The following is a 17,309-nucleotide window of genomic DNA, read 5'->3' on the forward strand; positions in this document are numbered from 1 at the left end:
GATCTGTTAATGTGCGTCGATCGTTAGAGACGTGTCGCTAATTGACTGGATCAAATTATGATGAGACCGACCAATCAGAACAAGGGAAATGAACGTGTCATCAAGAGTCTGATGTGATTGGTCGAAAAATAATCCTTGTGATGATAAGTCCCTGGGCAGGTTTGATTGAAATCTGATTGGATAAAACAAAAAATCTAACCTGCATAGTGGAAGCAGAAATTCCAGTTTTGCTCATTTTTGTCCTAAAAATTGTTCTTGGCTGTTCTTGGCAGGTGGAGTGGCTGAAGAATGAAGAGATCATCGACCCGGCGGAGGACAGAAACTTCTACATCACCATCGACCACAACCTGATCATCAAACAAGCGCGTCTTTCCGACACGGCGAACTACACGTGCGTGGCCAAGAACATCGTGGCCAAGAGACGCAGCACAACGGCCACCGTCATTGTTTACGGTAAGCGTTTTTAGCTGATGGACAAATTAGCCTCTGCGTGAAAATTCACTTTTGAATCACCCATATATAAAGTCAGACGTACTAACCCTTATTGATTATCCCGCCCAAAGATCTTTGAGCTCAAACGTTGGATTAGTGAGGGGGTTTTTTTTCCATCTCCCGGCTCGCTGTCGAACGCAGACTCATCATCTTCCAACTTTTTGGAACTATTGACCTTTCATAGTATTATATTGATTCTTTTCAAAGAATATCCTGAGAGGAAGGAGCTAGCATATAAAAAGACAAACGATATGGGAAGATCTTTTAGCTGTAACTCGCAATGACATCAAAACGAGTAATACTAATAAGTCCCAGATTTTGGTCAGAGGAAACAATGCGCGGACGACACACACACACTAAAACAAAAAAACAACACACACTCGGCGTGTTTCTCCCCAGCGTAACGGCCGTGGCACCGTTCCGCCGTGCGCTTCAATCAGAAATAACTACATGTGTGTGTAAGTGTGCGCCGCAACAGACAGACAGCCCGAGATGGAGTGCTTTGACACTGATGTATCCTTACAGAAATAGATTGTTCAATCTGCGGTTCAATCTCCTCGGCTCTCCCAGAGGGGCCCGACTGATGCTGTTGACAAGGTGAAAAAGTTGCAAGGATAGTGCAGGGATGCGGTGGATCACCAGGGGGATGAAGAAAAAGATGGTGGGGAGGAAGCTCCATGAAGAAGCTCAATTTGACCTATTTTTGTTTCATTGATTGGAAGGTGTCGCTTCAAATACTGACCGGCACGTTCCGTTTTTTTTTTTTTAGTCGTGACGTTGCATGACATGCCGTTGATTTGTAACTTCACAGTGAACGGTGGCTGGTCGACATGGACGGAGTGGTCAGTGTGTAACAGCCGCTGTGGGCGGGGCTTCCAAAAACGAACTCGCAGCTGTACGAACCCTGCCCCTTTAAACGGAGGACTGCCTTGTGATGGACAGGCCATCCAGAAACTGCCTTGCACCTCCTTGTGCACCGGTGAGTTTGAAGCCCTTTTTCTGCCAGAACTTCAAATGCAACGTCATGGGCAGGTGGTGTCACAGAGTTGCGATATAACACAACATAAAGCGGTGATATTTCATCATTATGTTGCTTTGGCGCCATCTTGTGGTGTGTTGATGTCAGGGCACGTTGTTGAAGTGATTTGAGGACTTTCTACATTGAGAGAAAAGTAGTGTGCTTTGTCACCATTTTGTGGCTAGTTGGTACCAACGAACCATGTTGGAGTGAGTTGAAAAACTTCATAAAAATAAAAGTAGTGCCGCGGTCTTATGGCATCTATAGGAGAGCAGGATATTTGTTTTTCAGATTTTCACTGGGAAAAACATTTGGTTCAAAATAGCATGCAATTTATTGCCCGGACATGTCTTGCTGTGTGATCGTGTGATCTTCGAACACGGCTCAAACTACTTCATTGGTTACCTCCAAACACAATAAGCCGTAAACAGATGAACACCTGAGACCTTTTGGGTGTTTTTTTTTCAACAAACTTGGGCACCACTCCAGAAACAGCTACTACATCAATAGTTGTCTGGAACGACTTTTTCCGTGAGCAGGCAGACTTTTGCCCAGTTACTTTTCTGCAGCAAAGCAGAGACATACAAGAAGAACTTGAAGGCCTAGGATCCAAACTCAGCTTTATGCTACGTAGGTTTTGTTGCGGTTTGCGTTAATTACAAAACCTGCTAGCAAGATAGCTCGATGGACGCACCTTTCCCTTTTCTATAAATAAACCCAAACTGAGGTAAGTGTGACCTGTGTCTTTTAGAGGAGACTGGCAACATGCCGGAGCCGGACAGGGAAGTTGCAGAGGACATTGGAAAAGTCCATGAATGCTCCAAGGGACAGGCTGCCCCTGACGGCCATCTTCAGGCTTCATAAAGCTTGCTGCTGATGTATCATTGCACGTTCTTGTATACAGTGGAACACTCAAAAAAAACAATGAAATACTCTTTAAACATTAATTGTCACTAACCGTCATACAAAATCCCATCGGTGGCTAGCAGGTTTGTGGCTAGCGGTTAACATAGCAAACTTGACGCACTGTTTCTTTGTGTCACAGAACATCCAAAAGAAAATCAACCAAATACTTTTTAAATATGGACTTGCTTATATAATAGTGATCACTTAAAAATCTGATCTTGTGGAGGCGTGAATGATGAACCACAGGGGAAGATGATTGCAAATTTTTTATGAGTTTCCAAAGTTGAAGTTCCACTGTATACTCCACTTATATTATTATTATTTCATCAAACACACATTTACAGTTCTATAGCGTCCTCTGAATATACAGAGAATATTTGTAACACTCTTTCTTCCAATAAATATTTTCATCACCCATTTGAGCAATCCTTGTTATTCCAACGCACAATTGTGCAATTTCACATCCCCAATTTATGGAAGTGCGATAGAGTTTCATACCATTAAATGAGATTAAAAAGCAGTGTTGCCATGCGATAAACTGGCGGATTGTTGTGCACAAACTCTTGTACATTACTCGAGGGTATTATTTTACTCCTATTCCACCAGTCAATCACAGTGCAAACAGAAAATTTCATTCAGATCAATAGTCTAATTTTCAACAATATAGTTTAACATATATTAATAATTTATGAAATTATTATTATATATATATTATATATTTTTTAGCATAAATTCTAAACTTTTCTAAAATGTTCTTCAATTATTTTATGGTTCACACAATTTTTCTGTAATTTTCACTTTTTCTTTTTGCTTAATGCTCATTTTTGCACCATTTCTATTGAATTTCTATGCTTTCCTACTAAATTCAGACGTTTCTGTAAAATGTTCCCACTCAATTCTTGTTCTACTGGAATGTCACTTTACAAAGCAACACTTGTACTTTGCCGCCCCCTTGTGGCATCTATAAGCATTCAGCCTTTTGTATGGCGCATCAATTAGTTGGTTTTTTTTTTGCTGTGAGCAGCAGGGCTTGATGCATGTTACTGTATTTGCACCCCCTTCCGCAACTATTTTTGTAAAATTTTTCAAAGCGCTCATGTTTTCGTTTCCTTTGCGTTCCCTCTAGTGGATGGCGACTGGACCGAATGGAGTAAGTGGTCGGCCTGCGGGACGGAGTGCACCCAGTGGAGGAGGCGGGAGTGCAGCAACCCGGCGCCCAAAAACGGCGGGAAGGACTGCGAGGGTTTGGTGCTTAACTCTCAGAACTGCACCGACGGACTTTGTATGCAAAGTGAGTTGACACGCTGCAAGCCATATTGACAAATCCCAAACTAATCATTTTTAGCAAAGTCGCAGAATCTTTCAAATATGATGTAAGTTTGGGATTAGCCATTATGTTCCGTTATCTTTCATCTTCCCTCGGCCAGCAGGCAAGTTTCTGTTGCGCTCAGCCTTCTCCCCTGACACGATGGCTCCGAAATGAGTTTTCAAATGTCACATTTCCGTCCTTTTTCCAGGACAAGGCTTTGCTCTCTTCTTTTTTTCGTTGGAAGATTGAGTAGAGAGCGAAGGCCACCTTTTCACGGTTATCTTTTCCCCCCCCTCCCACTTCATCAGATTTCCGCTATCGGAGGCTTTTTCAAGGGATCGTTTGTATAGATTTTGTGTTGTATGTTTGAATGTACAACATAAAAGATGCAGCAATTAGGCAGTGTTGCTTTTTGTTACATGCCCCATCCCTACCTTCCTCCTCCTCCTCTTCCTCAGGCATCGCTATCATCTCTCCCTTCGCCTGCCTTGTGTCTCTCTCCCTTCTTTCATGGCGTCGATTCATCCGCATTTATTTTCCGCACGTCGCCCGCCGGTGGCCCGGTCAAGTCAAAGCCTCCTTTCTTAGAAAAACGTCACATGGCCTAAATAACAATCATAAAGTGCATCAGCCACCAATTGAACTGTCATTTGACTCATTCCCGCCATGATTTCGTGGAGAATTTCTAAAAAGCTTGAAAGCCGAGATAGCGGCGGTTCTCCAAGGTGCGGCCAATTATATTTGTTGACTTGCAGCACGAGGAGGAGTACCTTTCTTACTCATTGCGCCCCGAGTAATTGGCAGACATTTGACGAGAGGAGAAAACACAGCGCGACGTATTTTTAGAACACACATGCGGGCAAATTGTCACATGTTTGCGCATCCAAGGATGCCACAGGTTCTCAGCGACAGTGCTGAGCGACAACAACCCTTCATTAGCGAGGAATGATCAGCCGGCGCCTTGTCACGATCATTATTTTTCCGAGTCGTACCGGCTTCTCGGGATGACAAAATGCATCAACAAGTGAAAGTACATCCAGATCCATACGTATGTACTGTCCAAACCATAAAGACTGAAAAAACAGAACCAGTAAGTTGTGTTGTCAGCATCGCCTCAAACTTGTCCATCAAGGGTCACCATGGTAACAAGGAAGATGCGGTGACTCGTTAAGACTCGGTCATAATGATTTTGATGCCGTTTAGATGCAGTTATTCCATATTGCTGCTTTAATGTTGCCAGCTTTTTCTCCAATGCAGGATTATTCATTCAGGCTCATTTTCCCCCAATTGACTTTCTGTCTTTGTAACGACTCGACACACCGGGCTTGTGTTTCAACTACTTCCTGTAGCACTAAGAGGAAGGCATAAAATGTGTGTGAGCATGTGCGTGTCACGTCGCTGCAAATAAATTCTGGTGTCGTCTTTTAGAGCCGCAGTAATTTGCGGAGATAGCACAGCAGTCGCGTCATGTTTTTTTACTGTTTGCGTTTGCATGACGCAAGACAGCAGGTAGAATACTAAACGGACCTTTTTTGTTATGACAATTTGGAGGCAATATATTTTTAATTTAATGTAGCACATTTAAACCCGGAGAAGAGTCTTTGAAATACAGAATATGATAGTAATCATATTATTTATTTCATCCTTGAAGTCTATTTTTTTTACCTTTTTTAATTAATTTTAATAATGATTTTTTTAATAATGAATTTTGGATCATTTGGTGGTGTTTTTAAGGACTAATCAACATGTCTGTATTATGTCAATTGGTTTCACCTATAATCTTATTTTTATCCATTTTAATCTTTGAGGAAAAGTGAAGAAATATATTTTTAATATAATGTAGGACATGAGGAGATAAATAAATGCAGTCACCATCTTGTGACTCTATAGGCAATTATAAACTGATTTAATTACTGCATATATACCTGAATATGACTCAATTTATTGCCAATTAAAAATGAGCACAAATATGAACGACTTTGTAAAAAGAATCGCATTTGGCTTCCATGCTTGATCAAATGCTTTTTTTTCTTCCACGCTGTCTTGTTTTATAATTGGGCGTGCCTTGCATTCCTGTCACGCCACGTTAGCATTTTAGCATCATCCCGACCGCTAATCGGTTTGGCATTTGGCAGATGCGCCGACGATTAAGAACAAACGGTGTGCAAAAAGAGTCAGACATTTGCCGTTGAATGGCATCGGAGATCAACAACGCTGATAGTGTTGAGTCCGTGTGTTGTCCCATTTGACTCCTTTTTTTTGTTTAGTTCATCCAAGCATCCATCCATCCATCCTTCATTCCTTCTTTTCCCTGTCCCCAAGGTTCATTGTTTGAGACGTCCAAAGAAAAGAGTGATGTGGGATTCACATGTAAGTTTTATCCTTCATTCCTTGCCTTTTTTCTTCTTGCTTCCTTTGTGTGAGTATTTGTGAACGTGTGTGTTTTTGTGTCCATGTCTATTTGTGCTTTTCTCTTATCACAAGATCCGTGTATTTGTTTCCTTCAAGAAGTAAACTGTGCTCTCACGCCGGCATCAAAGACACATCAATTATTTTTCTCCGTTGCCAGTGTGATGGGAATGTAAATCAAAGCCATGTAGTAGATTCAATTTGAAGAAGAAGGCATTTTCAAGGGAAGCGGTAAATAAATTGTTCAAAGGAGGAAAACCAAGTGTGAAAGGACACATTTTAAAACAGTTCCTCAATCTTTATAAAAACATTCTGACAGACATTTATTAAAATCCACAAAGACGTACTTTGTGGAATTACACCAGACGCTTTGCACATGCTCGGGTTGAAATGGCTCATTATGAGTTTTTGATTTTTATAACCAGGCAGACGCTACTTTGTGTTGCCAGTTTCTACTTCCAACCTACCTTACCGTACCTAGCTACCTACCTAGCTAACTGGCTAATTATGGTTCTTTGCTACTTACCGACTGTATCTAGCTTAGCCTCCCTATTGTACTGTTGCTTCAAAAATAACCCAACTTGGGTCAAAAATGGACTGATACATTTATTTGGGTCAATTTGATGTTGACTAAATGGGATGAAAGTACAAAGCGTGACTGAATTTCAAAATGGCCGATGGCTAGCTACCTGCTTACCTACGTAGACAGCCAACTACCCACCCTGGCCTATGATGATAACGTAAAATTTCACAAATACTGACTTAGCTAACTACCTTTGGGTGCTTACTTTGTGTGTGTGTACGCGCGAGCTGGAATTTGAGCGTAAAACATCCACCCCCTCGCATCGAGCGCTGTCAGATTAGACCGAGCACGGCATCAAAGATGTACGAATACGACTCTGGCTTCAGGTGTTTCATTGGCTCCTTTTATAGTGTGTCCACTCAGATGTAGAAATGTGGAACGGGTTTTTCACATTTTGTTGTGTGACAAACACACACAAGGGGACTACAAGGTGATGCTTGTGCGTGAAGAAAACTCAATTTGTAGAGCTTTGAATTTAAAATGTGTGGGTCAGTTCTTATTCGCTGAGATGACTTTGAAGTTCTGGATCACAAATAAAAAGTAGGATGGGGAAAGAGTGAATTGACAAAAATGAAATACTAGTAGTGACAAAAAGTTTGCTTATTGACTTATCGACAAATTTTTTTGATATACAGTACTTTTACTCAAACTATTGTCGGAACTTATTACGATATTTGCAATAAATGACCCTTATCTTCATAATGTCATACAATATTAAAATTTTTTCCTCAAGATTAAAAAACTAAACACTGGTTTGCACGTCCGCCTCGCAGTGCAGAGTGTGCAGGTTCGATTCCACCCCCTCCATGTACGTATTGCTGTTTACCATTCCAGTGCTTCTTCCTCATTCTATCACAGCCCATTCATTCTGCCATGCTGCCTTCAAATCACATGCACACATGCGCTCGCACGCGCACACGTCCAAAACTATTATTCATCCAAGCGGGTCGAAAGTGTTCACCCACGTCCAGTTGCTTTTTTCCCCCCCTCTCCTGTGTCTCGTTGTCAGGAGACAGCCTATTATACCAGGCTGTCAAGCTGTAAAAGGGCATTAAATAAACTTTCAAGTGACAGTTCTCGTGTTGGAGACCTTAAAATAGAAGGTCAATCAGATTAAAGATTGATTAATAAAGATGCATCATGATTGCTATCACAAAATTACAATTTAAGAGGATTACAATCCTTTTGCAAGGCGCTGCCGGCACAGCAGTTCCATATGAAACGTGAGGAATATAAAGAAACATAACAGTTACGATATGCAATTACGTCACTACATCATCATTCGGTAAAAAAAAAAGAGAATATTAAGATCTTAAGAAGTACTTCTTAGATTTGGTTTCAAACTAATCCGATTTAAAATGCCTTTGTAATTTACTTCGCTAAAGTCAGACTTGGCAACGTGTAAAAAAAAAAATATTTATATATATATATATATATATATATATGCAATATTGTAGTGCGTGAACGATGAACCGATAGCAATTTGCTGTATGATTAAGATTCTGTGGTTACCCCAGATTTTTTTTTTTTTTTTTATTAAAAGGTTCATGGCCTGCTCAGACTTAATTATGAGAAACAAGCCTGTGCAGTCGTCACGGCTTCAATCCTCCGTTCAGCATCCCCTGAGACGGTTGAGGTGGTTCACAGCGCCCTCAGGTGGTTACTCTTGAGGCTTTTTTTTTCTGTGAAGACGTGCATCGGAATGCAAGATTTATGAGACCCAAATAAAAAGCGTCCGTCCGTCCATCCATCCATCCATCCATGATGGCGCTTATCTTCACTAGGGTCACAGATGGGCTGGGGCTTATCCTGGCTGACTTAAGCCTAATTAACGTGTGTTATAATTAATACTAATCACAAAATATTGATATTGCATTAAATTTAATGTCATTTTTAATTTACTTTTCAAAAACTACATCTGAAGGCTGTGGGGGGGAAAATATGGAAGTTAATCCAGAAAACGAAATAAAAAAGAATGCAGCTGTCGGTATGCTGCGGTGCAGGTGAATGTTCCAAGTGAAAGTCGCGTGTCATATTGAAGGAGGACCCTTGTAAAATAATTAACAAGCTTATTAAAATGGTGTCTAGACAAATGCTCTTATTACGCATGCCTGAGGCTTGTTTAAGTTTCACAGTCCTTGCAGTCTGAAAGGTCGGACAGTCAGATAATGTCATTGTCCAGGCAGTATTTGGAGAAGTCTGTCGTCCAATGACTATTATTTTTATTTATTTATTTGTTGTTTATCCGTTTTTTATTTGTTTATATAAATATATCCCTCTATATACAGTATTAGTACAGTATATGTTTATATATTATACTGTATACTGTGTTTTTCCAGCGGCTCCAAGCACGGACGACGTGGCTCTCTATGTGGGCGTGGTCATCGCCGTCATCATGTGTCTGGTCATCTCGGTCATCGTGGCACTCTTTGTGTACCGCAAGACGCACCGCGACTTCGACTCAGACATCATCGACACGTCAGCGCTCAACGGAGGCTTCCAGTCGGTCAACATCAAGACAGCCAGATCAGGTACTTGCAGCCTTGACTCGATCCTGTCTGATCCATTGATCTAGTGAGTAAACAAGGTTATGCGGCGTGTTGGTCTTTGAGGAAGATTGGGTACGTTCTTCCGACTGGGGCTCAGTTGGAAAAATTCCTAAATGGTGAAAGCCTACGAAGGCCGTTTAAAGAAACTGTCTTGTTCCGTTTCAACCGTGGCTTGTCGGACAATCGAGCCCTGGATTTGCAACAAAACGTTTGCAACTGAGAGAGATGTGTATGTGTCATTCATTCATTATGATCAAATGACTTCCCGCCCATGGCTGGAATTGGAGTGTCTCGCACATTTCGGTCAATCCCTCATCCCGTTGGTCAACATCCCTCCTGCCGACTTTATCTGAGCTTGTTCCCCCGGCGCCACATTGACTCCCACCCGTAGCATCCGTCTTTCCCGTGGTTAAATTGCACTTGCCTTCCTGCCTGCGTTGACATTTCTTTCCGTCTATTTAATGGGGAGGACCCAAAGAAGCTCACTGTTGCACGCATTAATTGCTTTTGAGAAATGTCAGGGAATTCGAGATCGATCTGGTAGTTGTGCGCATCCCTCGGTTCGATATTCATAAATTCACCGATTCAGCTATTTGCTGAAAAACTCACATATTGTCTTTACAGAGTGTATAGCTAATTATGAAGTCGGTTGCTAAGCCCCTTGGTGACACACGAAGGCAAGATGTAACTTAAGAAATGTTGAAGTGGTTAAGAACAAGTGTGTTCCTCATGTCCGTGTGTTTTTTTTTAATGGTTTTATATCTGTGTTTTACATTGCAGATGTGAATTTATTTATGAGTGCTAGTGGGAGGCCAGGAAGTTATCTTGTGATACATGGACACTGTCATTTTTACGGACGTTAGCGGGGACGACTCAGGAAGGAGCCGTGTAAAAATACGCACAAGGGAGTTTTAAACATGAAATACTAAAAGCAGAAGTAAAGAATATTACATTCTGGGTTTTCTATATCTGCCCAATTGTGGTTTTTTTTCTAGCCAATGTGTTGAATGCCAATGACAGAAGTAAAGGAGCAATTTGTTAGCTAACGTGCTAAATGCTATCAATCAAAGTTTACTTAAATGACTTGGGCAACAATGCTATTACGATATTGTTTGGGAAAGCCGTGCTTATGTTGGTTTTCACGATAGCAAATGTTTGTGTAGTTGATTTTTCTTTTTAAACGCTTAACTTCATTTCCATTGTCCCTATTTCCGTTCTCTCCCCCCTTTACCTCCTCTCCTCCCTAGCTGGTTTTTTTTCAGCCCCTCCCGATTTGACAAATGTCGCCGCCACGTACGGCGGTCCCGCATATGCCCTCCGCGACGTGTCCGATAAAATTCCAATGACCAACTCTCCACTCTTAGAGCCCCTCCCCAACCTGAAGATCAAGGTGTACAACTCCTCCGGCCTTGTCACGCCGCAGGACGACCTCGGAGGAGACTTTACGTCCAAGCTCTCTCCCAAGGTAAGGGTCGTGAGATACGCCAAAATCCAGGTTGTTTGAAGACAACCTCATCAAATAAACAAAAAAATGGATATGCCAAGCAAACATATAAACCAAATGAAAGGATTTCAACAGGACCTTCCAAAAATATGATGGCATCATCAACATGGCATGACGTGATGGCTAATAATGGAAAAAAACTGAAGCTGAATCGTAAATGGCTTATTTTACAAGTCTGCTCACATTTAGACCATGAAATGCAAAGCAGCTCTTCTTTTTTTTTTTTTTTTTTACCACTTGATACCCTACGGTGATTTGAGATCTTTCCTCTTCCAGCTGAGCCTCGTGGCGGCGCTCCCAGGCACGAGGCTCAGCTTGCCAAGTCGCTGTTCTCAAGGAAACCAAAAGGGCAAAAAAAAAAAAAACATATTTTTGCATGAAGTACTTCACGTTGTCTCTATTTAGTGACCAACTTTTACTTATCGGAACGTAAATAAAATAATACAAATAAAATACTGTACTGAGAAGTGTAAAACAAAAAAATAAGACCTTAAAGCAATAAATAAAGTAAAACTGATTCTTATTATTAATCATGTAACTTTGCTCTTGTAGTTGACGCAATCTCTGCTGGAGAACAGCGACACGATGAACCTTCGTAACCAGAGCTTGGCCCGCACTCGAGACCCCTCGTGTACCGCGCACGGCTCCTTCAACAACCAGGGAGGACACCTCATCGTGCCTAACTCGGGTAAATGCCATGTATAAACCTTTTCTGCAGCCAATCCAAATTCCACCCGTGAAAGTAGGACCTAGTGCTCCATTTTTTGTCAATGGCAGTTATCGTAACAATATGCTCAGGTGTTTGTGCTGCTTGTGGTTGCAGGAGTGAGTCTGCTGGTTCCGGCGGGTGCCGTCCCCCAGGGCCGCGTCTACGAGATGTATGTGACGGTGCACAGGAAGGACAGCTCCAGGCAAGTCTTAGCTGCTTTCCCCGCCCCCCCTTCCTTTCACTTTTTCTCCTATGTGCTTTCCCAGCTGCCAGCCTGAAGTATTTTTGCTGTCCGTGCATATTTCTCACCATTATTAGTATTTACATTTATTGATCACCTCAACTGATAGTTCGCGATGAATAAATTAAATAAATTAAACGATGAATAAATTAAATAAATTAAACCAAAAAAAAGATGAATAAATTAAACGATGAATAAATTAAATAAATTAAACGAAAAAAAAAAGACATCACTCGACAAGACGGTCGGTCAAAAATAACTAATTGTGGTTAAAAAAAAAAAGCGGACTGACCCATTGTCAATTTTTCCATATCTAAGATATATTTAGCATAATTTTGAATAAATTAGTAATAATTTAATCATATGATTAGTTGCGCTATCTATTGCCTCATATTGAAGTGTGGGTGTTAAAGACCCACTGCGGATGTTCTCGTTCCATATCGCTATGAAAGCACACTCGCTGCATTTCAATGTTGGAAAAACAAAACTTGCCTCACAGCCTGGGAAAGAAAAAGAAAAAAAAAATGCAGATATACTGCACGTCATTTCTTTTTTATTTGTTGGCCAGCGGCTATAGTGGGGATTGCTGTTTTTACTGCGACACGTCCTCTAATCCTCTCCTTCTCCTCAAACTCTCTGCGGGACATGTGAGAGAAATATTGCCATTCCGAGTGCATAGCTGCTGTACAGTTGAGCAGCCACTTTGGAACAGCTCACAAACTATCTTGGAGGGAAAGAAACTCTTGGAAAAATGTCTCGTCGGAGTAGTAAGGAAGTAGAGAGGTGATATTTGAATGTATAGAAAGGTCATAAGGTCAATATTCACGCTTGACAGGAGGATTGAACAATAATTGGCAGTAAAATATTATTGTCATTTTTTTTAAATATTTTAACTTTACTACTTTACTTTCATTCATGAATGGTGATCGTCTCCTTCCCTCTTCTGTCCTTACTCTCTTGAGAGTGCTCGATAATAATCGGATTTTAAGGACTTTGTCATTGAAAACCTTGAGGCGAAAATAATTTTTTCGGGGCAGTACACGGATGATTGGCTTTGAGCTGCAAAGTGTCACGTTAAATTTGTGAAAAATTCCGGCCCATAGCTTCAAACCGGAGCCTGAATACAATTCCATATGCGTAGCGGCCGAACGGATTAAGCAGCAACCTCGGCGTCAGCTACACCAAAGTGATTGCGCTACATTTTGCCTCCTTGATGGAATGTTTATTTTATCTTTTTCTTCTCCCTTCATGAGTCATTAATGAGGTCCAGCGGCTGAATCAATAATGCTGTCGAGGATTAGTGCTGCTTCGAGCAGTGCTCGCCCCAAAAATATTTTTTTTTTAAAGTCAAGACTGCAAAAAAAAAAAAAAAACAAGATGTGCCTTGAAGCGACAATGGTTTTTCACACGAGACAGCAGGTGGCGACGGATCAAATCCTCATTTGGGCCTGATTGCTTGACGAGCTCGTTCCGCCGCTTTAGACAACACGGCCCGACGCTGAACCTGACAGCGTTTTATTGCGGGTCGCTCCCCTCCGCTCGACATGTTGTGACCACGTGTTTATCTGTCCTCCGCAGACCCCCGATGGAGGACGTGCAGACCGTGCTGAGTCCGGTGGTGAGCTGCGGACCGACGGGAGCTCTGCTGACCAGACCGGTCATCCTCACCATCCACCATTGTGCTGACAACGTCCATGAGGACTGGCTCATACAGCTGAAAAACCAACTGACTATGGGCGAGTGGGAGGTGAGTGTGTGTGTGCAGGCTTCTCTCAACTCTACATTTATCCAGAAGTCACGTTTTTATTTTTTTTATTTTGGTAATTTTGTTTTCTGCGTCAGATCAGTTTTTTGACCCAATAGTTGTAGGAGTCTAAGTAAATGGGGCTGGTAGTTAAATAGGTTAAAAGGTAAGAAAGGCATTATCATTTGCATGTGCAGTGCAAAAAATCATATTAAAATTAGAGTCAGGGTTTTAAATTGGTTTAAAACCAGGGTCAGGGGTTAAAACTAGCGTTAGGGTTTCAAACTAGGGTTTCAAACTAGGGTTTCATGCTAGGGTTAAGGTTTTAAGCTAGGGTTAGGGTTTCAAACTAGGGTTAGGGTTTTAACAAGCATTGGAGCATAACAAAGCCACCTGTGACTACTATTTCAGCAGCAAAAGAGGGCACGTACACACTATATGATATAAAGCACGTCTGTAGGGGATAAAACAAATAGAAAAGCAGGCGAGAGTTTTCCTAGAGGCGGTAGGAAGTAGGAGACTCCTATCAGCTGCAATTTGTTCTGCTTCTGCCGTCCTCCTCCTCTCTCATCATTCTTTTTTTTTTTGCTTCTTTTAGCATGAAGCTTCAGCAATCTTGGCGTGTGCGTGTTTGTATACTGCGTGCGTGTGCGTATCATCCCCATTCGCTCGCTCGTCTTGTGTTTCTTATCACAGCTCCACACAATGTCTCTGCGCAATTAGCCATGCATACGATGTCAGTGTGTGTTTGTGTGCGTGTGTTTGCAGCAGCAGGGATTGTGTAATGAAAATGAAAAGCGGAATTTCATCAGCAAGTCCATTTGTTTGCAGGGAAATGTTCATTTCCAAAAGAATAAACGTTAAAATCCAGGGGAGTAAAGTAATTAAATTCTGCAGGTGCCAGGCCACAGTTGTGATTACAGCTAATAATGCATTCCTAGCGTGTTAGCTCCCCATGCCCTCGTGTATTGATTAGGCCTCATCTCAAGCTGAGCGACAGATCACTTATTGCTCAACACAAGGGTGACTTAAGATACGAGTGACCTGACTTAAGAGTTTTTCAAGAAGCAGCGGGTCGAGTTTGCAGTCAGGGTTGGTTGGTGGCCAAGGCGTTACACCACTGCTAATTCCGCCGCTCGTGCTCAGCATAGCAGAGTGGCTCCACTATGACACGTGTTTCTGTCTCCACTAGGATGTGGTGGTGGTGGGGGAGGAGAACTTCACCACCCCCTGCTACGTGCAGATGGACTCAGAGGCCTGTCACATCCTCACGGAGACTCTGGGCACGTACTGTCTGGTGGGCCAGTCGGTGGGCAAGGCGGCCGCCAAGAGGCTGAAGCTGGCCGTCTTCGGACCCGTTTCCTGCACCACGCTGGACTACCACATCAGGGTGTACTGTCTGGACGACACGCAGGATGCACTCAAGGTAAAACCTGGACACAAAATTAGGTACAGCGACATGCAGCCATTTTTTTTCTGTTGCTTTGTTATAATTCCACACATTTTAACAATACATAAGATCCACTCCAGCGTGTTTATTGTCGACTCAAGACCATCTCCAAGCCTCAAGTCATCTTAAGAAGAATTGATGGTGCTTGATTGTATTCATTTGAATGTGAAGGTTGTGAGCGTGCGGCGTCTTCATCTTCGCAAGCGATAAACAAAACCGGGTCGAGCAATGTCAAACGAGCTGATGCTTTAGAGTTTAAACATATTCCAAAGCACCGGAGGGAGCATCTGATACGGGGGAGCTTAACGCTGCTAATTTATGCATGAAGTGATCAAGTTGAGGTGCAAGGCGCGCACACACGCATAGTAACAGTGCGGTTAGCATTTCAAACAAACAATCGTAGCATTAAAAACAACTCTGGGAGAGATGCAGTTTAGCATATTACAAACCACTTGTCTTGTTACTTTCCATCTTGCAAGGTGGAAGAAATTGTGAAGACCCACACTCGGAATGCAATATCCAAATGAGCACGATCAATGTACCGTTCTTCGATCACAAACCTACACGCAAATATGAATGAAATTGCTGAGGGCCTTCAAAAGTGGAGCCACATGCTGCTTCACCACACAGAAACTAAAAAGTCTATTTTTGAACATGTAAAGGCAGTGCTTTGGTGCCATCATGTACCATCTATAGTCAACCTATGAGGCAGTGAAAATGTTTCATGTTTTTTGTGAAGCATTTTAAAAATAAATAAATAAACACTGATGTAGTTCATTTACGTCATCATATTTATTTCCATTTTTTCTTACATCACATGACATTATAAATATTTTTTTTCATAATAAATAGATACATTTCTATATTGAAAAATTTTAGAGGGGAAATTGAAATTTTTTCTCAGGTAGTGCTTGCTATGAAAAGTTGATTTATTGTGTAAAAAAAAAAAAATATTCTCCCAATTGTCATATTTTACAGGAGGTTCTTCAGATGGAGACGCAAATGGGAGGCAAGCTCCTGGACGAGCCCAAGACCCTCAACTTTAAAGACAGCACGCACAACCTGAGACTGTCCGTCCACGACGTGCCGCATCCACACTGGAAAAGCAAACTCATCGCCAAATATCAGGTGACCCGCAAGTACACCCTGGTAAACTTGCTAGAATCCATTTCGATACAGTAAGAAAGAATTTGTACGTGCAGGAGATCCCCTTCTACCAGGTATGGAGCGGTAGCCACAGGAGCCTCCACTGCACCTTCACGCTGGAGAGGATGAGCTCGGCTGTCACCGAGGTTAGCTGTAAGCTGTGCGTCAGGCAGGTGGAGGGTGAGGGCCAGATCTTTCAGCTCAGCAACATTCTGGAGGAGGTATGTGCGCCCACCACCGTGCTTCGAAAATAACCCTCAATGATCATCTCACATCACCACCCAGAATTTATATCAAGCTTGATGGAATTTTTTTCATTCTAACATTTCAAACCACTTAGAGAAGTTCTGTACAAAGTCCTCTCCACGAGCATCGCATCTCATTTGCACAAGTTTCGACGTTAAATCCGACGTGACCGCGGCGAGGGAGTTCCAAGCCATGACATTCCGTCTGACCTTTGAACCCACCAGGCCTATGCGCTTAGATTTTGTGGGTATGCCAAAATCAAAGCCTCGCTATTCCCGTCATGTCGGCGTGACCTCTCACCTCGCTATGAATGATTGAACGAGTCGCAGGCAGCTCGACTTTGTGACTTGCAGACCTTTAAGAGTGTGGGAGTTAGTGGAGGAACTTCTCTCTGTGCTTTGCTTCATCTTCGGGCGTCCTGCTCCTTATTAGTTTTCCCGAGAAGGAACTTTGTTCTGGAAAACAAAAGTGTTTTGGCGGCCAGAGAATGTAGTGGCATTTCAATTCAATTCGTTGTAGGAGCTCCAGTGCATAGACACGTCCCTGATGGACCCAGCCAGCAACATCACCACCTTAGTGGGGCCCAATGCCTTCCGCATTCCCTTGTCCATCAGACACAAACTGTGCGGGAGTCTGGACGCGCCGCAGACGCGAGGCAACGACTGGAGGATGCTCGCCCACAAGCTCAACCTGGACAGGTCGCTTCAGTTCTGCAAATGACTCAACACTGCATGCACATTCATTCATTTCTTTTGGAAACATGTTGAAAGAATGTTGATTTTCTGTTTACAATGCCAGCATCAAAAAGTCAGTTTTGTCTTCTGTCTCTTCTCGACTTTTGCGAGAAAGCCAGAGTTCAAGGTGCGCTGCAGAGTTGAGCAGCAGGAAGCCTCGCTGGCAACAAAGTATTGACAAAGAAAAAAAGTCAAAGGAAGAAAAGACAAGAGAGACAGTTAGAGGAAGGATGAGATAAAAGTATTTCCTCAGGAACTTCCAGGTCTTT

General features: G+C 42.3%; 1 protein-coding gene across 5 annotated transcripts in view; it reads left to right on the plus strand.

Moving 5' to 3' along the window:
* Nucleotides 1-17,309, plus strand: part of LOC148397413 (netrin receptor UNC5C-like) — a 142,896-nt gene that overhangs the window by 122,471 nt on the left and 3,116 nt on the right. For 3 of the 5 annotated variants that reach the window (XM_088375900.1, XM_088375899.1, XM_088375902.1), the window contains 13 exons: nucleotides 273-453; nucleotides 1,304-1,471; nucleotides 3,543-3,707; nucleotides 6,048-6,095; nucleotides 9,057-9,248; nucleotides 10,514-10,731; nucleotides 11,323-11,458; nucleotides 11,594-11,681; nucleotides 13,299-13,467; nucleotides 14,657-14,890; nucleotides 15,893-16,042; nucleotides 16,117-16,281; nucleotides 16,826-17,004. In XM_088375900.1, the coding sequence (XP_088232026.1) occupies nucleotides 273-453; nucleotides 1,304-1,471; nucleotides 3,543-3,707; nucleotides 6,048-6,095; nucleotides 9,057-9,248; nucleotides 10,514-10,731; nucleotides 11,323-11,458; nucleotides 11,594-11,681; nucleotides 13,299-13,467; nucleotides 14,657-14,890; nucleotides 15,893-16,042; nucleotides 16,117-16,281; nucleotides 16,826-17,004 (2,093 nt within the window). The remainder of the gene's footprint in view (nucleotides 1-272; nucleotides 454-1,303; nucleotides 1,472-3,542; nucleotides 3,708-6,047; nucleotides 6,096-9,056; nucleotides 9,249-10,513; nucleotides 10,732-11,322; nucleotides 11,459-11,593; nucleotides 11,682-13,298; nucleotides 13,468-14,656; nucleotides 14,891-15,892; nucleotides 16,043-16,116; nucleotides 16,282-16,825; nucleotides 17,005-17,309) is intronic. The other 2 variants (XM_088375903.1, XM_088375901.1) reach the window with 2 other exon arrangements.

This window comes from Syngnathus floridae, chromosome 5 (assembly GCF_059516105.1).
Source record: "Syngnathus floridae isolate MCC-2025c chromosome 5, RoL_Sflo_1.0, whole genome shotgun sequence".
In the NCBI taxonomy this organism is placed as follows: domain Eukaryota; kingdom Metazoa; phylum Chordata; class Actinopteri; order Syngnathiformes; family Syngnathidae; genus Syngnathus; species Syngnathus floridae.